We start from the raw sequence: 26,238 nt of genomic DNA on the forward strand, positions 1-26,238 counted from the left end.
CCTTCTTAAGGCACAGCAAGCCTTCCTCCCAGTCCCAGGGTTTGTGTGCCCAGGCCAAGCGTGGACAGAATCTTTAGTGAGGGTGGCTACCTGGCTGAAAAAAATCCTGAGTCCCACTTCCTATCACTTCTGGTAAACACTACGGTCCCACCAAAGCCACTCAACCTGGACAGACCGCAAAGGAGACCAGACACACAAGTAAAACGTTGCTGGCTTGGGTCAAGTTCTCCTCCATTAAAGCAGTAACCTGGAGCCCCATGCAGTTACCTTGGGCCTCTTCCAGCCAATACCTGAGGCCAGGCCCAACCCACAAGGCCCAAGGGACATCCACAGGTCAAGAAGAGCTGAGAGGAAGTCAGAGCCTTCTGGAAGGCAAGTAGCCAGATCAGGACAAGCTCCAGACACCCCTATACTACAGACCAGCCTGCCCAGACTGTGGATGTGCCATGATCACCTGGCTGTAGGACTCAGAGGGCAAGAAGAAAGACAAATTCCAAAGAGAGATGCAGCAATCCTCTCACCAGAGAATACACTTCCTTTTTCTTACTTTGTTCATAAAACTTGGAATCGGTCTGCCTCATTACCTGTGTGAATCACACTTTGAAGTACCTTTGGCATAATGAACTCCCTCCTAGTCTTAGGGCAGTTGCCCAGGTCTGACCAGGCCCAGCCTTCCCTGGGCTCACAATCCACCTGTCTGTTCCTGAGATGCCCTTCAACCCCAGAAGACAAGTTCTGCCTGGAAGAGCACTCTTCAACAACCACCGTGGCTTCTATAAGATGCCAAGTCAAAGCTGCACCTATGGCACAATCTCTGCCTCCTGCTAGCCCAGAACCTATCATGTGATCACTCCTACCTTTTCCACCTTCAAAAACAACCTGCTGTAAACCTGGCATTCTCTTCAAATCCAATAACCCCCACTGCCTAGGCAGGGTCCTTTCCTTTCTTTCCTAGATGGTGGCAGTGTCTCCTGGTGGCCTCCTTGTGCTATCTTCATCTGCCAACTATCCCCAAGGCAGCCGGAGGAACTTTGTCAGGCCTCAGGCTGCCCTCACCAGCCTCTGCTCAAAACCCCTCATGATGGCTCCAGGGAGCCCCCTCCACATTGCAAGTGCCCCTATCTTAGGGCTTCCCACATGGCTGTCAGAGTGGAAATGGCTCGCTCCTCCTGCTGCAGGCTTTCCTCTAAGGACCTGTCCTAGCTCTGTCCCCTAATGGCATCCCCTGGGCCCACTGACCTGTCTCTTTCTTTCCTTCTCCTGGGGTCCAGGACTGTCCTATTCACTGCTATGTCCACAAGCCTGAACTTAGCTACAGGCTCAACAAATGCTCACTGGGTCAAACAACACAGCTTGCACTGCTGAGCCTGGGACTTAGGGCCTGGCCTCTAGAACTTTCTGGAACATCAGCTTCTTCCCCCCTTCCCTTATGTTATCTTCAGGCTGGCAGTTTATCCCTGCCCTACCCTCTTGGAAGTCCCCAAAGTTAAAGAAGTCATGAAGCCATGAAGTAGATTAGGGAACAAGAATTTCAGGGCCTACCCAATTCTAGGTGGCCAATTCCAGGTGGCCGAGTGCCCAGAAGCCAGACTAGGCTGTCTTGCTGCCAGAAGCCTAATGCTGATAGCTCTGCCATCACTTAGCTAAGATCCTCACATCCCAGACAGTCCCATCCTGTTCTGTGAAGATGGCATGTACCAGTCTCCCTCTGAGAACTAGAATGTAGCCCAAGTCTACCTGGTCTGTCTAGCATCCCTGTGATCACCTCCATGTCACCTGGGTCTCAGTTTTATTGCCTGGCCACTATGTCCATATTCAACACAAGAAAAAAATCAAGGGCACAAGTTCTTAGGGTGTCTGGTAGGGCAAAACAGATAGAAAGCAGAAACAGACAGAATGTTCTGGGGCTAGTGCTATAGGAGGCACCTCCTGCTGCCTCTCCTGCCTGGTCACAAGGCTGAGAAAATACCAGATCAGGAGTGGCAGCAAAGAAGCCCAAGAGCCACTTTAATCCCACACGTGACACAGTCCTGGGGCCTGGCTTGGGTGTCAGATAGACAGATTAGAAACTTGGTCCTGCATCAGGCTCAGCCAGGCATCTCCAAAGGCCAGGGTTTCCAAGTTCCTCCTGATCCCCCCACCCCCACCCCACTGCTACCCATGTTCAGTTGCAAGAGTACTTAATTCCCCCAGGGAACAAACTCCAGAGCCTGACTTCTCTGAACCTTCAAGATGGCAGTCACAGCCTAGGCTGCTTCTAATCATCACTGACCACTTCGCTGACCACACACACCTCATGATAGCACTTAGGAGCAAGTGCACGCCCTGAATGCCAGGTGCCTGCACTTCTGTACCTGGAGGTACAGCCATTTCCACAAGCATTGACCAAATAGTACCTACCAATCTTTCTCTCCAACCCAATCAAAACTGACTGAACAGTGACATCTCAAGAACACAAACTCAGCATTGCCATTGTACTAATTTCAAACTGCAGCTCTTCCAATATTAGGCACTTAGTAGATTAAAAAAAGGAGGAAGATGTGGAGGAGGTGACAAATCAGGTTGAACCTTCTCAGGGTGCCCTGCAAACAGGCACTACTACCTCCTCTGTACTCAAGATGGCAGCTCATCCCCTCCCATCCCTACACCATCAGTGACAGAGACAATAGCAGACAAGGCATTGGCCTGGGTCCCTGTACCACAGCATTCCGGCTCCCGAGGCCACAAGCCGTGGGCCTCTGGCATATGTCCAGCCTCCCTACAGAGATGGTATAAATACACACAGAGGCATGGCAGGGACCACCACAGTCATAGGACAGACTGTGGGACACTTGGGATGTCCCCTGAAGACAGCAAAGGCACAGGCACACAGAGCGAGTCACTAGGCATTCCACACTCCAGGCACTAGACACAGACATCCCTAATATTGGAATGTCTAGCTGATACGTACATCAGGAACCGCAACTCTTTGAGCCAGCTATCACCTCAACACAGTGTACAAGCAGGACTCACCTTAATGTCTGGGTAGTCCTGAGGACCTACATCCCTCTCTCAGCTGGGCTCCGAGGAAATAGGACTAACAGCCTCTGTTCCATCCTGTTTAAGACTCGAACCACTCTGCTGGGGCCCAGCAAGTACTCTGAGCTGAGAGCTAAGGACTGCATGTTTCTACCAAGCAATAAAACATCCCCCTAGTAATCATCTTAGAAACCTAGGTTCTTGCCTTGCAACAGTGGCCTCCTCTGGAGCAGTAGCATGAAGGGCCTGTGACCCTGTTCTCTCTTGAAGCAGGATAATGATGAGGAGGGAATTGGTACCAGTGTAGGTATAAGGCACCCAATTTCTAGGTTCCCAAGGGAGACAAAGCAAGACAGACAGGGTAAGAAAAGGTTATAGGCTATCTCCAACAGGGTCTTGGACAAAAGCTTACTCTGTCTTGGCTGCGTTTTCTTGGGGACATATGGCCAACAAATAAAAGAGAGCTGTGAGTTACCTGAGACAGGGTTAGCCCAGCCATCCAGGTAGCCACAGACAGCAAGGAAAACACAAAAACTCAATACCAAAAGAAAGAAGGGACACAACTGTGCTGTCAGTAAGTACATGAGCAAAGGGCAGCCATACAACCACACTAGTCAACTTACCCCCATCAAGTACTATGTGGCCAAACCACGCCAGGTAAGTCTCAAAGACTTCAATCCCAGAGGAGGCTTGCTGACTAAAAACGGTCCCCCAGAGGAGTATTAAGACTCGCTGTGGCAGACGTGGGGCAAGGACTCACTGTTAGACTCAACAGAGAACCCTATGCTACTTATATTCTCTGACAGGACAGGGTCTATGCAAAAATCACAGCTGGCCAAAACCAACCAAGAAAATGTGGGATGAAAGAGAATGAAGATAGGTGGGATTTCTGGGGGCATTTTACTTTCTTCATTGTTATTATAAGATGCTCTGGCACTGAAAATAAAAGTTCATTTAAGCCAGAATCCAGTGACTCACACCTGTAATCCTAACTACTGAGATCTGAGAATCACAGTTCAAAATCAACCTGGACTGATGAGAGTCTGTGAGACTTTTATCTCCAATTAAGTATTTGGGGAAGTGAGGGAGGGTGTGAAATGCAACTGTGGCTCAAATGGTAGAATGCTGACCTTGAACAAAAACTCAGAACTCAGAGACAGTCTACAAGTCCTGAGTTCAAGCCCCAGGACTGGCACAAAAAAAAAAAAAAGAAAGAAAGAAAGAAAAAAAAAGAAAACTTCATTCAAAAATAAATGATGGCCAAGTGCGGTGGCTCACGCCTGTAATCCTAGCTACTCAGGAGGCTGAATCTAAGGATCAAGGTTCAAAGCTAGCCCAGGCACAAAAGGACCTGAGACTTTTATCTTCAATTAACTTTTAGAAAATGGGAAGTGGGGCTTGGCTAAAGGGTAGGGTGGTAGTCTTGAGCTGAAGAGTTCAGGGAGTGCCCAGGCCGAGTTCAAGCCCCATGACCCACAAAAACAAAAACAAAAACAAAAAAATAAAAAATAAAATAAATGATAGGCCTGAGAGTGTAGCCTAGTGGTAGAGTACTTGCCTAGTATACACCAAGCCCTGGCTTCAATTTCTTCATACCATATATACAGAAAAAAAACCAGAAGTAGCACTATGGCTCAAGAGGTAAAACATTAGCCTCAAGCAAAACGAAAAGCTCAAGGGCAGTGCCCAGGCCCTGGGTTCAAGCCCCAGGACTGGCAAAAAATATATAAATAAATAAATAGATAAATAAATGACAAGGCTGGGAATGTGGTTCAGTGGTACAGTGCTTGCCCAACATGCATGAAACCCTGAGTTAGATTCCTCAGTACTACATAAAACACAAAAAGCTGGAAGTGGTGCTATGGCTCAAGTGGTAGAACACTAACATTAAGCAAAAGATACTTAAGGACAGTACCCAGGCCCTGAGTTCAAGCCCCAGTACTGGCAAAAATGATAAATGACAAGAACACTTTCAAACAGTCTCATTCTCTCAAAAAAAAAAAAGTTCAATTTTCAAATTTCTTTGGGCATCTGGAAAATTCAGAAGGTTAGACACACCGCTATCCTTAGACATGAGGGGAGTGCATACTGTTCTCCCCACAAAGCTCTTTCAGCACTAAGCCACGGAGGAAAATCAGATGTCCTCGAAATCATTCACTACCGGACTGGGGAGTCTCCACTTCTCCGCAGGGGGCCCTAAGAAGAGCCAGTGAGAAACCCCAGCCTGTGAAGGCACCATATACAATAGGCACAAGCTCCCTGGGTTTAAGGACTAGGTAGGCAAAGGCCAGGAGTGGTTGCACCAAATTTCCTGGCAACACTATCACAGACCCTCTGTCCACCATGTAAACTCCAAGTTCCAGAATGTCAATGGTGGGAAATGCATGAACCGAAGTGCAGGATACACATCTTCACACTGTAGACTAAGAAGGACTCTCCCTAGGCACAAAGCCAACACCCACACATGATAAAGGACCACTCATCTATCACCCTTCACAGGATCCCTTGGTGGGCCTCTCCTGGGCTCTGCAGTCAGCCTGGGCCTTGCTCTCCATGCCAGATCAGTGTCCTCCCTCCTGTTCCCTCAATGCCCACCCCCACCATCTCCTGACTGGTGACAAGGGCAGATGACACTAGTCCTCATGGTTGGTGATGACGAGCACAGGCCTTGTTCACAGCAGATTCTCCATCAGAAGAGTTCTTCTAAGCTAATCTATACCCACAGTCATATGTAACTCTCCCAGAGTGGCTTATATAGAGGGAGGTGATCTTACAAGCATATGGGCTTGAGGCAAACATGGGCAGTGCCTCTTCCTGCTGGGGGGCTCTCAGTAACCCCTAAGCAAGGTGTAGCACTATAGTCCAGAAGCCACCCCCAGCTTTCCCACTCCTACCTGAACCAAGGAGCCAAAGACCCTGGATAGAGGCCAGGCCCCCTCCACCCCCCTGATTCCCTGCCCACAGCAGAGGGCAGACCAGAGACTGAGCAGCTAGCCTTTCCTTAAAGGGAAGGGGAATTCACAAGCTCAGAATCCTATGCGCTTGCATGCTTCAGCAAATCAGCAGGCTCACACCCAGTCTGCTGCAGCACCCTTCGTCCTCAACCCTTGGTGACATTCCACAGTGGCAGTGCCAGCGGGTGCTAAGAAAGCCACACCGGTCATCTGGCAAGAGCAGGAAAGTGAAGAGCCAAGGCTCGTGCCATTCCCCAGAAACAAGAATCATCTTCTCCACTCCATATCCTCTCCCCTCTCTGCCTTCTCATGTAGCAGGGACACTTGCAAGCCCTGGGATTCTCAACCGCACAAACCGCCCCACCTCCCACCCCCATTCTGCATCATCAAGGCCACCTCTGCAAGGCCTATGACTTGTGGAACCAGAGGAAAGAGAGTTTCTCATGTGGGGATGTGGGAAAAAGGAATACCTCAGCCCCCACTGAAAGACTCTGTTGTCTCTATCATGAAAAGCCACAATTCTAACCAGGGGGCTGTAGGAAAGCAAGACCTATGCAGTTCTTTGTCTTGAAAGAAGAGCTGATAACAGTTGACACCCATCAAATTAGCCCAGCTTGCACACACTTGCGGGTCACCCTTCAGGGGCTGGAGGACACACCACCTGGATCTCATTTCCAAGCCAAAACGCAGCCATCCTGCAGTGTAGCTGGTGGCCCTGGCACCCAATTTGCCCCTACTCTGCCTGCGTCAGCCCTGGAAGGCCAGCTAACTTTACAGGCCAGAGGGATAGGCTTACAGCCCTAGCCAGCACTCCCAGCACGCCTTGCCTGACAGCTGCCCACCCCCCCTTCCAGTGAGGGAGGGCCTGTAAACACCCCCTGTGACAGGAGATGTCTCCTCTTCCAAAGCTGGCCCAGGACAGCTACGGTTGCCGTTTATATAATCTTCCAAGGCCAGGGCTGACACAGCTAACGTGAGGGCAAGGTTATGAAAAATGCATGCCAGAACCTTTGCATCCAAAACACAAAAAGAAAGAAAGATAGAAAGGAGACAGAAAGAAAAAAAGAAAGAAATTAAGAAAGAAAGAGAAAAGGAAGAAAAAGACCTACTGCATAGCTTTAAGACTTCTCACACATCCAATTTCTGAACAAATGGGTCTTCAAGAGCACTAAGATGTTACAGAGAGGGCTCAAGGTCTTGTCCAGTAGGATCCCTCCAGACACCACCCCTGAGTTACAGTCCCCTGAGACAGAGGAAGCCCTTTCAGGCATCCACAGCCTCACACCTCACAGGACACAGGAAGGAGCTAACTTAAGGGCAGTTGGGAGTTTCCAACCATTTTAAGGGGCCTGGACACAAACCTGGAAGCCCCCACAAGATCTAGAGTCTCTACTGGCTGTACGCTAGGATGGCTCAAGGAGCAGAGCTGATAGGGTCTCAAAAGGCCTCCTCTCCGGAGCCCGCACACCACAGATACTCAGGTAAAGCACTCTTACACCCAGCCTTGACCTCTAACACCCAGCAGGCTGGAAAACCCGCAGGCCATCCACACACCTGCATCCTGCAGGCCACCCACTCAAAGGGTGAAACACTCAGCACCTCCCTCCCCCATCATCTCTAAAGCCCACTGCAGAAACAAGGACGCAACCAAGGACACACTCTTTGACAAGCCCACCTGTGGGCCGCACCCTCACCTGCAGTTCACACCAGGCCACTTCCACCCAGGTCTCCGTGTCCAGCCCCTTGTAGACAGTCTTGAAGGAGCCCCGGCCCAGTTCGATGTCGAATTTAAGGAAGCGACCATCCAGAGAGGTGGCCACGGCCTTGAGATCATCCTCATCATCCTCCTCCTCCTCCGGCTCATCCTTGCGTGCACGCCCAGGCTCTGGCTTCACCTCGGCGGCGGCTCCAGCGTCCTCCTGGGTCGTGGTTACAGCCGCTGCTGTCGCTACCGCTGCTGCTGCCACCGCCGCCGCCGCCTCCTCCCGTGGGCCACCGTCGGGGGCCGGCGCGGCTGTGGCTGTGGCTGCAGCGGAATCAGGTCTGGGCTCCTGCGCACTTGCGAGATCTGGGCCTGGGTCCGAGGGGGGCCCCGGGGCGCCCGGCGGCGCTGCGGGCGCGGCAGGCGCGGGAGCGGCGGCCGGGCGCCCACGGGCGCGCTCGGCGATGAGGCGGCGTGTCTTGCAAAGCAGGAGCACCCGACGCTGCAGGGGCTGCGGGGGCTGTGCGCTCGGCGTCTCAGCTGCCTCCAGGCCCGGTGGCTCCTCCTGATCCGACTCCACCACGCTGCGCCGCAGGAAGCGCTGGGGCCCGAGCCGCGCCGCCCTCACCCTCGGCTCCGCCATGCCCGTGGGCCCCGCGCCGCGCCCGGCTTCCATCAGCTTGCCGGGGGCGTCTCGGCGGCCGCCATCGCCGTCCATCTCTGCGGGTCAAGGACACAGAGGCTCTCGTGAGCGATAGCCCCGCCGCACCTGCCAGGGCCTCGGGATGAGACAGCGCCTCCCCGGGGCACGCGCCCTGCCCAGCCCAGGACGCGGCGGGGGCCTGGCTGGCTGTCCCTGAGGGGGGGCTGCAGATAGGGTTGGGCGCCTCAGACTGGAAGATGCCCGTGCCCTACTCCGGGCTGTGGAGAGGGCCTGCCTGGGGCTGTCTCTAGGCTAGGAGGGAAGATTGGCCGGGTGTCCCCTAGGGCCAGGAGGGGATACCGGAGGGATCCGAAGGCCGGAGAAAGGGGACCCGCGCCCAGCCCAACCCGGCCCAGGAGGGAGCTCGCTGGTCCGTCCCAGAGGAGGCTGCAGGGAGGACCCGGAGGCCTGAGGGTGAGGGGAACTACCGGCCAGGCTGCGGCTCCACAAAGGACACGGGCCCGGGGCTCGGGAGGGGCGCGCGGGGAAGGGGCTGCGGCGGCGCAGCGCGCACACAAAGGCGGCGGGTGGGAGGGCTCGGCACTCACAGGACAAGCGGGCGCCGTCCATGCCCGCGGCCGGGTGGCTGGGGCCAGCGAAGCGGGCGAGGCCGCGCTCCAGGGCTGGGGTCCGCGCTTGGGGTGGAGGGGGGAGTCGCGTCTGCGCCGGGGCGGGGTCCACCCTAAGGCGGGGGTCTCCGCGCTGCTCAGCTCCTGCGTGCTGCTCCCTCGGGCCGGGCGGCTGCGGGGCCGCGCTCCCGCGTGCTCCAGTCGGCTCCGCGCGCCTCCGCTCCCGCACCCGCTCCGACCCGGCGCGCGAGGAGGGCGGGGTCTCCGTTAATTCCGCCCCCGAGGCCGGCGCGCGGGGCGGGGCCTGGCACGCCCACCTGGCTGCGGACGCGCTGAGCCACCTGCAGGAGGGTTCCCATAGCCCAGCTGGCGGCTTACTGGTTCTAGGCAGGCATCTGGCTCTGAAGATCTTTGGACCGCTCCTCAGGGCTGTCAGCCAGAGGACCCTCTTTCCCGCCCCCGTCCCCCGAGAGATGGCAGTGGCTCTTGGCCTCCTGGTGACTAGCCAAAACGCCAGGTCATGGAAACTGCCCTAGTACAGGAGGGACAAGGTTACGGAGCAGTCCAGGAACTCAAACCCTCAGTACCCTCAGGAACTCAAACCGTGCTAACTACAGTCACAGGTAGGCTGTGCTGCGATGCCTTGTATGGGGATATGGAGAGAAGCTTCCAGAAGCCCCTTGATCCAAAGTGTTCTTCCTCCAGTCTCGCAGAATGCCACCTCTTCTGAGGCGCCTTTGGCGATTTCTTTGTGCCTTTTGCTCTTCAATTCCCAGAGCAAGTTCCTCTTGTTGGCATCACTGAACCATACTGCAGGGGACACCGACTGTGACCATGACTACTGATTCCTAGAGCACTGCCTTGAATTAATATCTTACCCTCACTTAATCTTCCATGACCCTGTGACTGTGACACACATCATTGGACTCAGAAGAGGAAAACAGAACACAAGGGAGATGCAGTGTTCTCATTCCAGTCTCCACCCCCAAGTGTGGCACCCTTTCAGATACACTGTTCAAAGATGAAGGAATGCCCATCGGCTGTTGGCCCAGAGGCTTTGGCACAAAACAACTCATGTGACATCAAAACCGGAGAAGATACTAAGCCTTCACAATTAGAGGGAACCATGTGCCAGTCCAACTGCTACCCAGAACAGCAAGACTTCCTGGGCTCTGTTGGGAGCTGGCAGTGGGTGCTGGCACCAGCAGGAAATGACTTGTGAAGGTTGATATTCAAATCTCTTCCCTGCCCTGAATTCAGTGATGTCCCACTGTAGCCTCAACTCAGGCATTCTGGGAGCATTTACACTATAGAAATTGGCAAACATCTCACATCTGGACTTCTCCAGAAATGTGGAAGCTAAATATAGTGCTTAGCACTGGGTGAGGCATTTGGCACATGCCTATTAATTTATATTATCTAACCCCACATCTACCTTGCTAGACAGGTGTGAGTACAGAGCCTACACAAGCAGGAAGCAGATCGCAGGTGCTGGCTCTACAAGTATGATTGGCCCTGGAGATAGCAATCTGGGCTGTATCTCTTAGGGGTTTCCACATAAAAGTGATGAGGGGGGGATAAAGCCTCCTTGCGCATTACATACTTAGTGACAGCAGAATATCCAGGACCCATTCAATAAGAAACCATGTCAGAACGTAGCCAAGTATGTTTCAGGGCTATCCCATGGCAATCTGACTTCCTTCCAACAGGCCATCATAGTACACTCAGTATTGGCCTTGCCTAGTGATAGAGAAGATGGCTAGCTATTCTCATCAATCCCCAAAGCTGTTGCCCACACTCATAGTTATGAGTACAGTTGCACTCATGTGTCAGGGGCAATAATCAGGCTGGAGTGCAGGCGAGAGCCTATGTCTGATGTAGTGCTGTATGCCTTCTGAACCCCTGTGAGGGGAGGGCTCCTTCCTTCCTTTCTTCCTTCCTTCTTTGCTTCCTCTTTCCTTCCTTCCTTCCTTCCTTCTTTGCTTCCTCTTTCCTTCCTTCCTTCCTTCCTTCCTTCCTTCTTTCCTTCCTTCCATCCTCTTCCTTCCTTCCTTCCTTCTTCCCTTCCTCTCTTCCTTCTTTCCTTTCATCCTTCCATCCTTCCATCCTCTTTCCTTCTTTCCTTCCTTTTGGAACTTGAATTCAAGGCTTAGCAATCTTGCGTAGCTTATGGGCTCAAGGCTGGCACATTATCACTGGAGCCGCAGCTCCACTTCTGACTTTTTGCTGATTAATTGGAGAAAAGAGTCTCATGGACTTTGAGAACATGATTCTCAGGTCTCAGTCTCCTGAGCAGTTAGGATATCAGGTGTGAGCCACTGGTGCCTGAATACGCAGCTCACACAGCCCTGCTTTACATAGTTCAGTGACAGAAAGCTCACTCCAAATGCTAGAAATGGCTCTCGGTAGCTGGGGGGGGGGGCTACTGAACAAAGTGAGTGCCCCCTTTACAAAGAGTCTTAGGTTGTCCTAATGAGCAGGCCTGGAATTCCAGATAATGGAGCCTGCCAGTCCCTAAAACAAAATTTGGAAATAGGCCACTGATGGGACTCCTGGTATGCCCTTATCCAAGTCCCTGGTCACCTCTGACCCTCTACCTCCATGGTCCTAAGATGGGGAGAAAAAACTTTGCCTGTTGCTTTACTGGCTCTCCTGGATCTCTATGAACCACACTGTGTACCGATGCTTTGCAAAGCCAAGCCTGGTTGACTCACTGCTGTAACTCTAGCTACTCAGGGGCCTGTGATCCGAGGATCACTATTTGAAGGTAGACTGAGTAGGAAAATCCATAAAACTCTTACCTCCAATTAACTGCCAAAAAGCCATAAGTGGAAAGATAGAGCCTAGCCTCTTGATGTAAGCCCCAGTTGCAGAAAGAAAGAAGGAAAGAAAGAAAGAAAGAAAGAAAGAAAGAAAGAAAGAAAAGAAAAAAAGAGGCACATGACTCAGGGTCATGACCCAGCATCTGCCTTTGATGCGCACAATAAACATCTCAAAGGCTAATAATGGGCAGGTGAGAACATGGAGGAGGAGCCCTGAGACTTCTCAAGTGCTCCAGGACACACAGTAGAGATGGTAACTCCACTCCACAGCAAGCCTTGATGGCCTGACGTTCTGTGAGACAAGTTTTCTCCAAACCAGGTTGTCCCAGTGTCCCAGTGCTCACTCTGAGCTGAGTGAGAAGCAGTGGGCACATCTTTCCCACATAGACAAAGTTCCTAGACAGTGTTTTCAGCCTGTTCATTTACGAGACTGGTACAATGGTTCTGTCTCACAGTCTCAGCACACAGAGAGGCTTAGCAAAGGTTATGGAGGGGAGGGCCAACTCTACTGTCCCTGCTTACATCAGGGCCCACTGAGACCACCATTTAGGAGGCTGGCCTGACCTTGACATTCAGAAACCCAGCCTGCAAGTGCTACCTGGGGTAGGTCTTCCTCAAAGGAGCTCAGATTGACTGTCCGATGCTAAGTCCAGGACAGTTATGCTCCATCTCTGAATGTCTCCAGAGCCATACCTTGAGGGAGACAGCAGATGAATGGAGACAGCAGATAGATGAGGTGAACTGAGACCAGAACCATGATGAAAGTGGCCAGGGGACCACAGGAAGTCCTTGTGAGGAAGGATGGAGATAGGACAAAGGACAGCACAGGGGACAAATTAGGAACTGGGAGACTATCAAAGCCACAGCTCCTACATATGGGCAGCAGAGAGCAATGAATGATAGATGGGGGCAGGTCCCAGTTAGATCATCTTTCAGTCCTCTGTCTCTCTCCCCAACAGGATGAGAGTTTGGGGGAAAGTGAGTGAGGTGATACAGGGTAAAGCAATACTTCTAGAATGGTTTAGCTGGGCTTGAGATGGCCCCTCCTTACATGAACGTCCTGCTGTGGTGTCAAGGTAGGCTGGACCTCAGGGAGTTAAAAGCTTTGAAATGATTCTAACCCATGTCCAAGGCCTCGTCCCCGGGGAGGCTTCAGGTGCTAAAAGAGTACCATAAATGTTCAGTAGGAGATGCTTACCTGCCACATGAATGCTTGTATGCACAACAGAGCAAACCCTCTTCCAAATTCTTGGGGCACAGTTTGTATAGGTTCCCTGCATTTCCTAGGAGTGCTGTCATGCCATGAACCTGTCATGAATGCTTGAGGGGAGAGAGTTTCTGGAGCCCCAGATTTTAGGGTGGCTCTATGAGCTAGGTGGATGTCCATCTACCCTGAAGAAGACCAAACTCAAGTCTCACCATCAAGGCCTTAGTTGTGTTTCTTTTCCTATTGACTTATGGTGGTACTGAACTCAGATCCTTGAACTTGCTAGATAGACACTCTGTTTTTTTCTCTTTTTTTTTTTTTTGCCAGTCCTGGGCTTGAGCTCAGGGCCTGAGCACTGTCCTTGGACTTTCTCAAGGCTAGAGCTCTACCACTTGAGCCTCAGCACCACTTCCGGCTTTTTTCTATGTATGTGGTACCAAGGAATCGAACCTGGGTCTTCATGCATGCTAGGCAAGCACTCTACCACTAGGCCAAACTCCCGGCCCTCTGTTTTTTTCTCTAGTTATTATTTTTTTTCAAATAAGGCCTTGTGTTTTTCCAGGAAAGCCTGTACTGTGATCTTACTGTTTATGTTGTCCAGGTAGCTGTGATAACAGTGGTGTATGAACACATCTGGCTATTGGTCAATCTGCCCAGATTGACTTTGAATCATGATTCTCCCAATCTCTGCTTCTCAAGTATGTGGGATTATATATATGAGCCACTATACCTGTTTTTCTTGGACCTGACCTACCCAAGCTGCACATGGGGGCAAAGAAGGCTGGAAAGTTCACAGCTCTGTTACCAAGTGAGGGTCACAGAGCACCCATTATTTAGAGAACTCCTGCATTGATGTTCTCAGAGGTAAAGGATCCTGAGTTGGCCCTAGAAAGGGCCAGGCAATCCATGGAAAGACTCCATGCTCTCCTAGAATAAGTACGAAGACAACACCTGTCTTGCCTATATGCACAGAACTGGGTGGTGACAGTTCCTCAAAATAGAGGACAGGGTTTTGAGAACAGAGTATTCCAAGGGCCACTATCACCAAAGACAAATTTAGCCCAGTGGCTGGGTTTATTCCAGCTATTTATGGCAAAAATCACACATCCTGGCCCCAGTGGCCATGACAAATCTCAAGGTATAACTAGCAACAATCCGGGGATATGTCCTGTGTTTGTCAGGGTTTAAGGCTGCCTGGAAATCCCCAAAGTTTTATTAGCTGGAACAAGAATCAGCCCAGAGTAAAGCTCACTTTCAGCTTATTCTTTCTGAGAGCCCAGTGTGATTTATTAAGGGCACAAAGCATTGCAAGCTGGGAAGTGTCAGAATCTTTCTGCCAACTGTGGCCTTGCTGGGGCCTCTGTAGCCTGGCCATTTCTCTTTAGTTGATCCAGCCTGGCCTGTTATACATTCCTCACAGGCACTGAAGGGAGAGCAATACCTGGACAAAAGGGGAAGAAGGCAGGATCCTCCAGGTAGAGAGGGCTCCATAGAAGGTTGTGTGTATGAAAGTATGTCTCGACAGAATCGGTACACATCTTTGCCACAGCTAAGCATCAGTATGTGAGCAGAGCCAGAGAGCAAAGTGGGGAGGAGTCAGGAGGAAGGAGGGAGCAGCATAGCCTTTCATTTTTCTCCTTTCTTTATGATGAAAAAAAAATGACCTGTTACTTTCTTTACTCTGAATTTTAAAACTATTGACTTCTAAATATCAGCTTTATGGAGACATACATAGTACAACATTCCCCTCCTCCTCCTCCTCCTCCTCCTCCTCCTCCTCCTCCTCCTCCTCCTCCTCCTCCTCCTCTTCTTCTTCTTCTTCTTCTTCTTCTTCTTCTTCTTCTTCTTCTCTTCCTCCTCCTCCTCCGCCTCCTCCTCCTCCTCCTTCTTCTTTTTTGCCGGTCGTGGGACCTGAACTCTGGGCCTGGGTGTTGTCCCTGAGCTCTTCAGCTCAAAGCTACAGCCCTACCCCTTGAGCCACAGCACCACTTTCGGTTTTCTGGTGGTTAATTGGAGATGAGAGTCTCCCGGAGACTTTATGTGTGGACTGGCTTTGAACCACAGTCCTCAGATTTCAACCTCCTCAGTAGCTAAGATTATAGGCTTAAACATTACTTTTGAATATGTGTGTGCTGACACTGGGGCTTGAACTCAGGGCCTCTGCTCTTGACTTTTTCACTCAAGGCTGATAATCTACCACTTGATCCACAGTGCCACTTCTGGCTTTTTGCTGGTTAATTGGACATCATAACCTCAAGGATTTGCTGCTTTGAACTGACATTCTCAGAGCTCAGCCTCCTGAGCAGCTTGGATTGCAGGTGTGAGTCACTAGCAGCTCCCTCAAACTTTGCTCTTTTTAAGTGTAATTCAGTGGGTTTTCAATACATTCACAATGTTGTGCAACTATAGCCTCTCATTCTAGAAAATTCACCACTCCTAACAAGAAACCCCAGCCCCTTTGCCATCACTCCTTCTACTCAGTCCTTGACTACCACTAATCTACTTCCTGCTCTATAGAGTGCTCTATTCTGAACATTTCAAACAAAGGCAACCACATGGCATGTGTCCTTATTCTGAGTTTATATAACATTTTCAATGTCTACCCATGTGTTGGCATGTATCTGTCCATCACTCCTTCTTGGGTGTACATATGGAGTTTTTAAGAGCATGTGCTCATTATAGAAACTTTATACAACAGGGAAAGTAGAAATAAAAATATGTTTAGGGTCTAACTAACATTTATAAGAAGCTAGGCAACATCCCCCCCACACACACACGCACATTTAAATTGTGCCTAGTATCACTACTTAAATAGGATTCTCACCATACTGCCTTGGTGGTCTTGAGTCTGTCTACACACGACTGTCCACACAGGAGATGTTTAGCAAGCACCTATAAAATAAGCAAATGTGAATCCAGGTGCTGTAATCCTAGCTACTCAGGAGACTGAGATTTGAGGATTATGATTCAAAGCCAATCTGGGCAGGAAAGTCCATGATATTCTTATCTCTAATAAACCATTAAAAAGCCAGAAGTGGAGCTGAGGCTCAAATAGTACAGTGCTAGTCTTGAGCACAAAAGCTCAGGGATGACACCTAGGCCCCAGGACCAGCACACACACACACACACACACACACACACACACACACACACACGTGATTCAAATCTGTTTCTCCAGAGTTATCGTTTCTGCTTAGTTATAGCCTGTAGCTGATATTATATTATTTATGTACTGTATATATGTATACATATATATATATATACATATATATAGTGTGTACACAGGCACAGGCCAGAACTGGGACTTGAGTTCAGGGCCTAAGCACTGTCCCTTAGTTTCTCTTCTTGAGGCTGGCACTCTACTACTTAAGCAATACCTCCAATCTTCAGCTTTTTGGTGTTTAATCAGAAATAAGAGTCTCACAGACTTTCCTGTGCAGGCTAGCTTCAAATCATGATTCTCAGATCTCAGCCTCCTGAGAGGCTGGATTTACAAGTATGTACCATTGACATCCAGCTCTCTGTATCTAGAGACTTTAGCTGGAGCTTGAGTTTCCAACCCAGAATACTTGCCTAAAGAGCCAAAAGGCATAGAGGACATCACCCCAACCTTCATTGATGGAATGGCTCTTCAATTTCCCTGGGCAGCTTCTTTACCCTGGGAACTAGACTAGAAGTCTCAAGAGACTTGCAGCAGATTCTGAGCCCAGGGTGCGGTGGAACCCCATTAAGTCCTGATGTGGTGGCTGATAATGATAATAATTACAGCTGGCACTTGGGGTGTGCCAGGTGTAGAGCTTTACAGGAATGCCTTCTTGGCACCCTGAGGGCCCCCTGGAAGTGACACAGGTGTCAGGTGGGAATATGGCACAGAGAGGGGACCCTTAGTGACTGACATGAGTGCCAAACCCAGCAGGTGTGTGCCTGCATGGACAGCCAGGTCTCCACCCTGTAGCTGCCATCTGGCTCATCCTCCAGCTTCTGGCCAGCCCTGGTTCATGTGAACCCTTTTTTCTCTTGGGGCTCTACGCTTCTATATAAGCAGGTGAGGTGCAGTCCTCCCTCAACTCTAGCTGGACCCCAGGCCCATCCCCATCTGCTTACTTCCCTTCAGGCCAGCCACCACAAACAAGGCTCTGATTGTGGTGTACATTTTCCTGTTGGCTCTGGTGGCATACACAGTCTGGCTCACCACGTGGCTGCTGCCCTATCCCACTGCCCTTAAATGGAGGCAGCCGGGCAGACTGGCACAGGCTTTTTGAAAAGCAGTTTATGGCTAGAGCAAGAGTCTGAACATTATTCATACCATTTAAGTCTGTAATTCCTTAGGCAGAATTCGCACAAATGAAATGACCGATGGTTCAGATTGGGATGTATAAAGATGCTCGCTGAAGGTTTGACTATAACCAGCATTATGAATCAGCGACACATTCAGCAATTGGAAAATGGTTAGGCAAATCATTGTATTCCTACATAATTAAATATGATCAAGCCACCTAAATGCTATTTGAACAGTTTGTCATGTCACAAAGATGTCATTACAGAGAATGGGAAGTGACAGGCCCAGGATGAGAAACAGAAAGGAAACACACTAACTTGATACCTGTGAATGCTTCCCCTTCCTCTGCATTTTTTTTTGCCTTTAGACTGAGGCAGTACCCTCTACAGGAAAGTCTGTGTCCTCAGAAAAGGAAAGACTGGCAGATCCTGCCCAACAAACAAGGCCATGAGACGAACAAAGATGGTAAACTGTTGTGTTGGGCTAACTGCTGGGTTTGAAAACTTTGGTTTTGATGGTCTTGGGATTTGAAACCAGGGCCTGGTGCCTATTAGGCTTCTTCTCTACCATTTGAGCCATGCCTCCAGCTCTGCTTTTTGCTGGTTATTTTCAAGATAGTATATTGTTTTCAGCCCAGGTACGTGCTTGAGCTATAGTCTGCCCTATTTTTCAGGTTTTGTGTTGTGGCTGGGACCATGGACACGTACCACTGCATCCAGCTTTTCTTCTGTGGAGATCCCCATCTCCGATTTTTCACTCCAGGCTGGCTGAAATCTTGATCCTCACAATCTCAGCCTCTCAAGTAGTATGGGATGACAGACGCAGGCCAGTGTGTCTAGATATGAGTTGAAAAGGGGGTTCATGAACTTTTCTGTCTGGGCTGGCTTCAAACCATGATCCTTTTGATCTCAACCTCCCAAGAAGTTAAGATTACAGGTATGAGTTGCAGGTGCCTAGCTGGGTTTGGACTTTACACACACACTTAATAATGACTGTAGTCTCCTACTTTTTTTTTTCCCCAGAAAGCTTGGTTCAAATTTCCTGTTCCTGCCTGGTATTGCCTGGCTCTTTCAGAAAGAAAAGACAACCTCCACAGACACAAGGCCTTTATCAGATACCTGCTATGCCAGCTAGCTGTGTACCTGGCCCAGAGCTCATACCAGAAAATATCTGTATCATGGGACTGGCTGTGTGGTGGATATCATTTGCCTACAGTAGCAAGTTGAAAGGGGCTTTATGAGCGAGTCTTGCAGGTCCAGGATTAGGAAATGGAAAAAATGTGTCATTTTCTGGACTCTTTCATAAAGGATGCTGGGAAAACTGGCAGCCACATATAAAAGACGAAAGCTAGATCCTTATCTCTCAGTAACGTAAGACATGAAGCTTTAAAACAGCTTCAAGAAAGCCTAAGGAAAGCACATTATGATATAGGCATACATTAAGACTTTCTGAATAGAACTCCAATGCTTTGGAGATATTAGGAAATATTGACAAATGGGAGCGCATCTAATTAAAAAGCTTAGCCAGGGGCCAGGAGTTTGGCCTAGTGGTACAGTGCTTATCTAGCATGCATGAAGACCAGGGTTCAATTCCTAAGTACCACATACATAGAAAAACCAGAAGTGGTGCTGTAGCTCAAGTGGTAGAATGCTAGCCTAGAAGAAAAAGCCCAAGGACAGTGCCCAGGCCCTGAGTTCAAGCCCTAGGACTGGCAATAAATAAATAAAAAGTTTAGCCAGGTGCTAGTGGCTCACACCTGTAATCATAGCTACTCAGGAAGGTGAGATATGAGGATCACAGTTCAAAGACTTTTATCTCCAACTAACCACTAGAAAACTGGAAGTGGTGTTGCTGTGGCTCAAAGTGGTAGAGCACAAACCTCAAGCAAAAGAGTTCAGGGATAGCACCCAGGCACCATGTTCAAATCCAGCATGTTCTACAAAGCAGAGGAAACAGTCACCAGAATAAGGAAAACAAATAAAGAGACTGGGAGAAAGTTGTTGTTGTTTTGCCAACTCTCTAAGTATAGACAGGGGATTAATTCCCAGAATATTTAAAGAGCTCAAAAGGTTAAACTCCACAAGAATATAATCTAGTCAATAAATGGCAAATGAATTGAAAGAACAGTTCACAAAAGAAGTACAATGAATGGCTAATGAATCCACGAGAGAACATTCAATATCTTTACCTATCAGGGAAATGCAGACTAAAAACAACATTGAGACTCTTCCTTACTCCAGTCAGGCTGTCAATCATCAGGTAAACAAACAACAGTAAATTCGAACAAGGATAGGATGGTCTTTACATATGATTGTGGGATTGTACATTATAGTGTGCTCACTATGGAAATCAGTATGGAATGTCATCAAAATGTAAAAATAAAATTACCACGTGATTCCACTATGCTACTCCTGGATATATAGTTGAAGAAATGGAAGTCAGCATATAATAGAAACACCTGCTCACCCCTGCTGACTGCAGCTCTGTTCACAATATTCAAGTTATGGAATCAGTGCAGGTGTCCATCAATAGATGAATGGGTAAAGAGAAAGCAGTACACACACACACACACCCACACACACACACACACACACACACACACACACACACACACACACACACACAGAGTGAAATTATGTCACTTTCAGGAAAATGTATGGAATGGGAGAGAGCATCATGTTAGGTGACATAAGACTCAGAAAGACAAATATTCCGTGTTTTTCTTTTCTTTCTTTCTTTTTTTTTTGTCAGTCGTGGGACTTGAACTCTGGGCCTGGGCACTGTCCGTGAGCTCTTCAGCTCAAGGTTACCACCCTACCCCTTGAGCCACGGTGCCATTTCCCCATGTTTTTATCTACAGAATCTAGCTTTTAAGCAACAGCAACGCAAAGACAAAGAGGAAAAGAGTGTTTGGGAATAGGAAGAGACTGGTGGGAGAAGAACGAGGAAAAGGAGAGGATATTGGAGGGCCAGTATGATAAAAGTACATGATGAACTCCATTAAAAATACACAAAAAAATAGCTAGGTGCTGGTGGCTCATACCTATACGCTAAGTTACTCAAGAAGCTGACACTCCCAGGATCATAGCTCACACCCAGCCTGGGTAGATTCCATTTCCAATTAACCAGCAAAACTCTGGGCTGGAGATGTGGCTCAAGTGGTAGTATATCAGAGACAAATCCCAACACTGTCAAGCAAACCATATGGCACTAAATCCAACACAGGAGCCAACAACTCAATAGAGAATCAAAGGAATAATCAAAATATTGACAAACAAAAGGATATGAATGTCTCCAAAATATGAAAAATAAATGCAATGTTATGAACAGAAAGCCCACTGATGGAGTAACAAAGTGAAGAAGGCTTCAACGTACATTGACGTTCTGCCACTCAATATTTCTATAATCGCCCTGGCCTAGACTCTCCCATTCTTTGCTGGAAGTGAGACAGTCTGATATTTCTTTCAAGTCTTAAATGTACCTGGCCTTCAAGGCCACCCTACTGCCCCTGAACATCTGCAGAATGGTCTCAAGGTCAGAGTATTTCACTGCAAATGAAATACTTCATGTTGCTGGATGGCTTACCTTGTGTGTGGAGCTGTATACAAAAATTGTGTCACCCTCACATCATATCCAGAGATCTGCTGTCTTAATCTATTTTCTGATAACAAATAGGAAGAGGCTAGGTACTTGATAAAGAATAGAAGTCCAGCTAGGCACCAGTAGCCCATACTTTTAATTCTAGATACAAGTGAGGCTGAGACTGGGAACATGGCCTAGTGGTAGAGTGCTTGCCTAGCATGCATGAAGACCTTGGTTCGATTCCTTGGTACCACATACATAGACAAAAGCTGGATGTGGTGCTGTGGCTCAAGTGGTAGAGCTCTAGCCTTGAGAAAATCCAAAGACAGTGCTCAGGCCTTGAGTTCAAGCTCCAGGACTGGAAAAAAAAAAAGGAGGCTGATATCTGAGAATCCTGGTTCAAGGCTAGCCTGGGCAAAAAAAAAGAATCTGTAATAATTTTATCTCCAATTAACTTTTGGTAAAAAGCCAGAAGTGGATGTGTGGTTTAAGTAGTGCCTTATTGGTCTTGAGAGAAAAAGTGAAGGAACAGAGCTCCTATGTTTAAGCCCCAGAACTGGTGCACGAACACTGCCCCCCACCCCCATACATACAGAATAGAAGGCTACAACTGGATTCTAGACTCATATGAGAGTGCCAGTAAGCAAAAAGGATGCCCTGGGTTCAAGCCCCAGTACCGGAGGAGGAGGAGGAGGAGGAGGAGGAGGAGGAGGAGGAGGAGGAGGAGGAGGAGGAGGAGGAGGAGGAGGAAAATTGTCTGGCCCAAAGAATAGTAGTTTACTTGGTTCCTGGATCTGGAGGCCAGGAGATTCAAGAGCTTGATGCTTCCTGTTTTAAGGGTTTCCTAAGAGCTAGCACACTTATCTAACAAAGCTGCTCCCTCCATACCCCCAAAATCCATTCACCCAGGGAAGATTAACTATTTGTAGGCAGAGCCTTCTTCACCTGGCACATCCCAAACACTTGCTACAGGGCTACCCTGGGGACAAAGTTTCTAGCACGCAGTCTGTGGGGAGACACAGCTAAATCCTGGCATCTGAGGAATGAGGCTCCCAGCATTGGATGAGTACAACCATCACAGCTCCATCCTAGCACAGGACAATGGCCCAGAGGAAACCACAGAGCAGATATGGGGAGGCCCAGACAGAAGCTCTAACTGTGAACCCATTCCCTTGAGATCTGGGGTGGTGGCAGGTGTGCGGACAGGGTTGCACGGTAAAGATATCCAATCTTTCCTACCCAGTGTCTGCAGATAAACCAGGCACCGTCTTCATGGCCTTCTTAGTGCTCCCCACATACAAGGAGCTTCCAACCCTGATCACATTTCCACAATAGGAAGTGGGTTTGGATTCTGTCCTTGAGGAATGGAGAATTGGGAATTGAGGGCTGGGGAACTTGCATCTGAAATGTAGTAGCCCATGGCACACAGGAAACTGCTCTATCCAGTCGATTGGTTTACCTGGGCCACCTAGCTGTGTAGCATGTTCTTCCCGCATCCACAAGGACCATGCAAGCCTGATATGCACGTGCCAATATAACTTTCCATGGAGAGCTGCAAGTAGGAACCTCTACTGCAGTTCCAAGAGAGGAAGCAGGCTCAGGAACAGTCCTGTTTAAGTCTCATGCTGGCACTGGCTCCAAACTAGGCCCTAAAGGTCACCCAGCTTTTCTTTACTAGATGGGAAGCTAAATTCTGATAAGCCAGGATTGCTCCAGGTTGTCAGAATAGGACTTCCAAAATAGCAGCTCCCTGACATGCACCACCATTCACCAAAATAGAATGGGATATTGGCTTTTCGTTGCTGTTGTTGTTTTCAACTTTTACTTTGAAGATTTTTTTTCTTTCAGTGGTGGTGGTGGTACCAGCATTGGGGTTTGAACTCAGGGCCTGGGCATTGTCCTTTAGCTTTTCTGCTCAAGGATGGCACTCACCACTTGAGCCACAGTTCCATTTTCAGCTTTTTGGTGGTTAATTAGAGATAAGAGTTTCCTGGACTTTCTTGCCTGGGCTGGCTTTGTACTGCAACTGGTTCCCAAAGTGGCCAGGTGGCAGCTTCTTCTGCAACCCCAAGGAAAGCCCTGGGATGGAATCTCGTTGGCTGACTTAGATCAGGTGACCACCTCTGGGCCAATTACAATAGTCAGGGCTGAAGTGCTGCGGTAGCTCACCTCTTCAGGAGCCCTTGGGATCAAAGGCCTGAGGGTTTGAGTTTAGTTCTGAAAGAAAGATCGTGAATTTGCGGAAATGCTGGCTTTATTCACATTGATGGTCAGTGTTGACCAATCTCAGGCACAGCGCTCACCCTCCTACCCATATTAGCACACTGACAACAGAGGAGATGATGAGAGGCCTTCCACAACCTGGCCTACAGGAGGGGCCAGTTATCTGCCAGCTCTATGCTTTCACAGTCTGCAGTCAATGTGGATCTACTGGAGGAGGAACTGCCCCTTGAAGCTGTGACAATGAGAGCCTCTATCTTTCCAGAAGATTTCTTGTGAGCTGCAAATCCAAGTACAATGTCATTAATCAATAAACCACAGCAGGACCCTTCTGATGGACACATATTGATCTTACCGACAACATTGTTGCTTTGCAAGGTAATTGGCTCCTGACAACAAGAAACATCCTTGAGTTTAAATAAAGATTTTAAGAGGAGGCACCAGAGACCCATGCCTATAATCCTAGCTATTCAGGAGGCTGAGATCTGAGAATCGTGTTTCAAAGCCAGCCTAGGCAAAAAAAAAAATGTCTACAAGACTGTTATTTCCAATTAACCAGTAAAGAGCCAGAATTGGAGAAAAGGGATTGTCAAGAGCGCATGGCAAACAGGTCATTGCAGAAACCAGTGTTCAAGTCCAAGCAGGCCACATCTCAGCCAAGAGGAACTAGTTGACCTGTGAGCGCTGGTCAGATTTGTAGATGGGTCTCTGGATGTGAGAGCCATGGGGCAGGGGTTAGATGGAATGGGATTGAAAATGGGAAAGACAGTAAGATGTGTAGGCCAAACAGCAATGTGTCACACTAGTAATTCCAGCTACTCAGGGACTGAGACCTAGAAGATTGAGGTATGAAGCCAACCTAAGCAGAAAAGTCTATAAGACTTCATCTCTAATTAACTATCAAAATGCTGGAAGTGGAGCAGTGACTTAAGTGGTAAAGAACCAGCTGTGAGGAGCTAGGAGTTTGGCCTAGTGGTAGAGTGCTTGCCTAGCATGCATGAAAACCTGGGTTCGATTCCTCGGTACCACATACACAGAAAAAGCCGGAATTGGTGCTTTGGCCTTGAGGAAAGCCCAAGGACAGTACCCAGGACTGGCAAAAAAAGAAAAAAAAAAAAAAGAACCAGCTATGAAGAAGAAAACCAAGCAAAGGTGACAGGTCCTGAGTTTAAGCCTCAGTACTGACACACACACAAAAAAATCTGTCTATAGAGAGAAAAATGCCACACAAGGTTGCATGCATCCGTAGTCCCAGCTACTCAGGAGGCTGAAGTAGGAGAATTGTTTGTATGCAGGTGTTTGAGACCACTCAGGGAAATAGCAGGCCCCAAATCAAAATGAAAGAAAGGGGGGAAAAAATAAAAACCAGATTCAAAGACTGACATCCATGTGAGAAAAAGGCCTGGAAATCCACAGCGGGTGGGGGAACCAAACCATCAAAAAGGAAAGGCAGGCAAGGATGAGTCACTAAAGGTCGCAACCTCCGGACCTCGTGTGCACCTCTGGGAAGCACTGAAGTAAATCTGTAGCCACACTTGGGAGTTCGGCAGTTGGCAGAGGTGTGCGAGATGACTGGGAAAGCAGTTTGGTAAAAGCCATACCTATTACAATTTTACGTTTGACTCTTATGCTCATTTAACCAGCAAAAAGTCGGAAGTAGAGATGTGGCTCAAGTGATGGAGCACTAGCCTTGAGCAAAACAAGATCAAGAACAATGTCTAGGCCCTGTGTTGAAGTCCCAGGACTGGCACAACAAAAGGAGGTGGGATGGGCTAGGAGTGTAGCTCAAGTGGTAGAGCACCTGCCTACCTTGCACAAGGCCTTGGGTTCAATCCTTAGCGCTGCCACAACAACAACAAAAAATCAACCAAATAAACAAGAACCTTTCGGAGAAAAGAATTGCAAGGAAATATTGTGAAAATGAACGATGCTTATTTCTGTATGGGTAAATTCTACTTATTTTTCCATTGTGCTATTTTGGCGGGCAGCAGTACTATGCTATGTGGTCACAAGCTACATTGAACATCTGCTGTAATGGTCCCTAGACTCGGGAAAGAATGTGAGGAAATTTTTGATTATTATATCTTTCGTCCATGTTTTGTGTGTGCCAGCATTGGAGCTTGAACTCAAGGCCTCATGTTCTTAGTTTTTTTGTTTTTGTTTTCTGCTAAAGGCTTGTACTACAGTAGACTACTTGAGCCACAGCTCCTCTTCTGGCTTGTTGCTGGTTAATTGATGATAAGATTGTCTGCCCAGGTTGCATTCAAATGGTGATCCTCAGATCTCAGCCTTCTAGGTAGCTAGGACTACATGCATGCATCACTCAGAATTGTTAAATTTCTAATAGACATTATAGTCACCTGCTTCAAAGGCAGAATGTACAGAGAGCATGTGTCTGCATCCTCCACCGAGTTCCCTACCCCAAGCCTACTGACAAGACACAACTATCTCTGGTTGCTTACAGCTCACATGAAAACAAGGTTTATAGTGTTTGCTTCCTCTTTTTATTTTCATGAGAATCATTGAATCCTCCACTCAGCCTGATTCTAAGATCCAAAGATCCCTCCATTTCACATCTTGTTCTTTTGATGGCTGTATAATATTCTAGTACCCAGAAAGACCAGGGTTTATATCACTAGCTCATTCTGCAGTTGCAAATAAGGTTTTCACAAACCTATGACTACCGGTACCAACCTTATCTCTAGCATGAATTCCCAGAAGCGGTGTGATTGAGCTGAGAATTTTATACATTAGTAATTCTGATGGATTTTTTTTGCTAAATTTCCCTTGGGAGAGGTTGTACCAATTCATGTTCCTGCCAAAATGGCAGGGAGCATCTGATTCCCCACAGTCCTACCCACAGAGCATGCTAATTGAATTTGGGATTAAGGGGAGAATGGTAATTTCCATGTCGCTTGCTGGGAGTGAGGCTCAGCCTCTTTGCCCAGGTCAGTCCTCTCCTCTACCTCTTGGCTGGCATCCCCCACCTCTGCCTTGAACCCTGGTCTCCAGAATAAGGCCAAGCCACAAGGAGGCTCATAGCTACAGGACACAACTTTGCAGCTCATGCAGGATGCAGTGGCACTGCCCCCACAGAGCAGCCAAGCCAGGTGTCACAGGCAGGATGTGGCTTAGCACAGGCTTGAGTGTTCTCACCTCACAGGCTTAAGACTGAGCCAGTA

At 48.7% G+C, this 26,238-nt stretch overlaps 1 protein-coding gene across 11 annotated transcripts in view; it reads right to left on the reverse strand.

The window, feature by feature from the left end:
• Window positions 1-9,008, reverse strand: part of Wnk2 (WNK lysine deficient protein kinase 2) — a 120,208-nt gene extending 111,200 nt beyond the window's left edge. For all 11 annotated transcript variants that reach the window (XM_090329908.1, XM_090329903.1, XM_090329902.1 and 8 more), the window contains exons 1-2: window positions 8,926-9,008; window positions 7,667-8,394 (exon numbers count right to left, since the gene is read on the reverse strand). In XM_090329908.1, the coding sequence (XP_090186034.1) occupies window positions 7,667-8,392 (726 nt within the window). In that variant the 5' untranslated portion in view covers window positions 8,393-8,394; window positions 8,926-9,008. The remainder of the gene's footprint in view (window positions 1-7,666; window positions 8,395-8,925) is intronic.
• Between the last annotated feature and the right edge of the window lie 17,230 nt (window positions 9,009-26,238).

This window comes from Megascapheus bottae, chromosome 3 (assembly GCF_031878675.1).
Source record: "Megascapheus bottae isolate mThoBot1 chromosome 3, mThoBot2.hap1, whole genome shotgun sequence".
Classification (NCBI taxonomy): domain Eukaryota; kingdom Metazoa; phylum Chordata; class Mammalia; order Rodentia; family Geomyidae; genus Megascapheus; species Megascapheus bottae.